The sequence below is a fragment of the Otolemur garnettii genome, unplaced genomic scaffold, assembly GCF_000181295.1.
Source record: "Otolemur garnettii isolate 467f Iridium unplaced genomic scaffold, OtoGar3 scaffold00178, whole genome shotgun sequence".
NCBI lineage: Eukaryota > Metazoa > Chordata > Mammalia > Primates > Galagidae > Otolemur > Otolemur garnettii.
Window position 1 is genome coordinate 1,768,810 of NW_003852573.1, and position 2,978 is coordinate 1,771,787.

General features: G+C 39.2%; 1 protein-coding gene across 7 annotated transcripts in view; it reads left to right on the forward strand.

The window, feature by feature from the left end:
• RCOR3 (REST corepressor 3) overlaps positions 1-2,978 on the forward strand; it is a 66,796-nt gene that overhangs the window by 20,010 nt on the left and 43,808 nt on the right. For all 7 annotated transcript variants that reach the window (XR_002775895.1, XM_023519494.1, XM_003800513.3 and 4 more), the window contains one exon: positions 1,211-1,372. Coding sequence is in view for 6 of the 7 variants with exons in the window: in XM_003800513.3 (XP_003800561.1) it covers positions 1,211-1,372 (162 nt within the window). In the remaining variant the exon portion in view is untranslated. The remainder of the gene's footprint in view (positions 1-1,210; positions 1,373-2,978) is intronic.

Here is a 2,978-nt window from a genome sequence, read left to right on the forward strand (position 1 = left end):
AAAAAAAAAAAAAAAAAGTTAGACCTTTAAAATGTGATTGCACATATATTCATCTTCTTATTTATTTTAAACAGCTGTAATTAAAGTACAGAAATTAATGAGTCATTATTTAAACAGTTGGTGACCCAGGTGGAGTGTAATCCTAGCTAACACCTGTGGGGCTGAGACAGGAACATCTGTTGAGCTCAGGAGTTCAAGACCACCCTGAGTAAGAGTGAGACCCCCATTACTACCCAAAGTAGAAAAAATTAGCCAAACTTGATGGTGCAGACACCTGTAGTCCCAGCTACTTGGAAGGTTGAGGCAGGAGAATGGGTTGAGCCCAAGAATTTGAGGTTGACGTGAGCTATGATACCACTACACTAGCCCAGGAGACAGAATAAGAGTCTCAAAAAAAAAAAAAAAAACCCTGTAAAAAATATATGCATTTAAAAAAAATTATTAAAGTTGCAGTGGAGGTAATTTTATATCTTGGAATTGTTTAGTCTGTGATATATTTGTAAAAGGTTAAAACTTGGGCTGGGCATGGTGGCTCATGCCTGTAATTCTAGCACTGTAGGAGCCCGAGGCAGGTGGTTTACTTGAGCTCATGAGTTTGAGACTAGCCTGAGCAAAAAAGCAAGAACCCCGTCTCTACTAAAAACAGAAAAACTGAGACAAGAGGATCTCTTGAGCCCAAGAGTTGGAGGTTGCTGTGAGCTATGATGTTACGGTACTCTACCCAAGGTGATAGTTTGAGACTCTGCCTTAAAAAAAAAAAAGTTAAAACTTGAATCTCTCTTTGCTAAGTTCCAACTGTGTTTCTGGTTTTGTGGTGTAATCGATAGTTTTATTGAAGTATTGGTTCCCTGATATTTTCCTTTCAGCATACTTTTTCTACATATTGACAAATTAATAAATATGGTCAAAAGTTTTGATATAATCCTTAGGACCTTCTTTGGTAATTATAGTCACTTTATTCAGCTCACTGTTTTTCCTAGATTCTGTAACAAAGATAGTTTGTAAGAACATTCACTGTTCTGAGGCCTTGATTTAAAAGAAATTAATAAATGAGGTCTGCTATCTGGGCACCCCTGATTAAAAGTCAGGGGTAAATGTATCTTCAGTTGAAGTAAGAGGCTTAAGATTTTAATCTAAATTTGTGTTTAACTTTTAAGTGTGGTGGAACATAAGTTCATTAAAACCAAAGGGTAATGATTTCTCTTCAAAGGCACTTGGCATGTTGTTCTGGCATAAGCATAACATTGAGAAGTCCCTTGCTGATCTTCCTAATTTCACACCTTTTCCGGATGAGTGGACAGTGGAAGATAAAGTCCTATTTGAACAAGCCTTTAGTTTTCATGGAAAGAGCTTTCACAGGATTCAGCAAATGGTACAGTAATTTTGGTGTTACTATGATTCATATTATTAAATACTTTCTAATTATTAAATACAAAAATATTTAAAATTTAATTTTAATATTAAAACATTCTGAAGCAGGAATATTTGCAGTACAGTCCTACTTTACATGATAGTCATAAGCTATCTCATTCTAGTAGTTTGTATTTTGACTTAAATATATGTGTAATAGAGTTATTAAATGTTTGTTATGCCAGGAAAAGGCATAATTTCAACTTTATTTTTAAATGTCTCCCTTTTTCTTTTTTTTTTTAGAGATGGAGTCTTACTTTGTCACCCTCGGTAGAGTGCGTGGCGTCACAGCTCACAGCAACCTCCAGCTCTTGGGCTTAGGTGATTCTCTTATCTCAGCCTCCCGAGTAGCTGGGACTACAGGCACCCACCTCAATGCCTGCTATTTTTTTGTTGCAGTTTGGCTGGGGCCTGGTTTGAACCCTTGGTATATGGGGCCATCACCCTACTCACTGAGCCACAAGTGCTGCCAAAATGTTTCCCTTTTTCACAATAGGATTTTGTTTTCTAATTTCTCTTTTTGGGGGTATGAAAGCCTGTTTTTAAAAATTCCATATTATTTCAATGTTGTCCATATGCTGCCTTTTTTTTCTTTTCTTTTTTGAGACAGAACTTCAAGCTATCCCCCTGGGTAGAGTGCTGTGGCATCACAGTTCACAGCAACCTCCAACTCCTGGGTTCAAGTGAGTGTCCTGCCTTAGCCTCCCAAGTAGCTGGGACCACAGGTGCCTGCCACAATGCCTGGCTATTTTTTGGTTGCAGCCGTCATTGTTGTTTTGGTGGACTCGGGCTGGATTCGAACCTGCCACCTTAGGTGTATGTGGCTGGCGCCTTAGCCACTTGAGCCACAGGTGCCAAGTCTCCTTTTTTTTGGAAGAGGAAAACTGCTGTATAATTCTTACAGTTTTAGAATTATATCAAAATAATATAAATCTGAGAAATTGCTGCATTAAACTATTTTAATGAGTAGATAAAAATTAGATAATGGGCTTAGCGCCTGTGGCTCAAACAGCTAAGATGCCAGCCACATACACCTGAGCTGGTGGGTTTGAATCAAGCCCAGTCTGTCAAACAAGAATGACAGCTGGCATTGTGGCAGGCACCTGTAGTCCCAGCTACTTGGGAGGTGGAGGCAGGAGAATAGCTTGAGCCCAGGAGTTGGAGGTTGCTGTGGGCTGTGATGCCATAGCACTCTACCCAGGGCGACAGCTTGAGGCTCTGTCTCAAATAAATAAATAAATAAATAAAAATTAGATAATGTTCTGCAGATATGTCTAGGCGTCTTCCATAGTCAAAGAAAAACTTTTGGATGGGGAATTTGCATCTTTGCTTATATCACTGTAACAGATCAGTGCATGATCAGTAGTCGTTTTAATACTCAGAGACTTCATTTGGTGACTTAAAACTTGTTTGCATTATTTGCCAGTTGAAGACTTGGATTTTAAAAAATTCATTTAAGGCTTGGCGCCTGTGGCTCAAGCGGCTAAGGCGCCAGCCACATACACCTAAGGTGGCAGGTTCGAATCCCCAGCCTGGGGGCCATAGATTGAGGACGTCTGCTACACTTT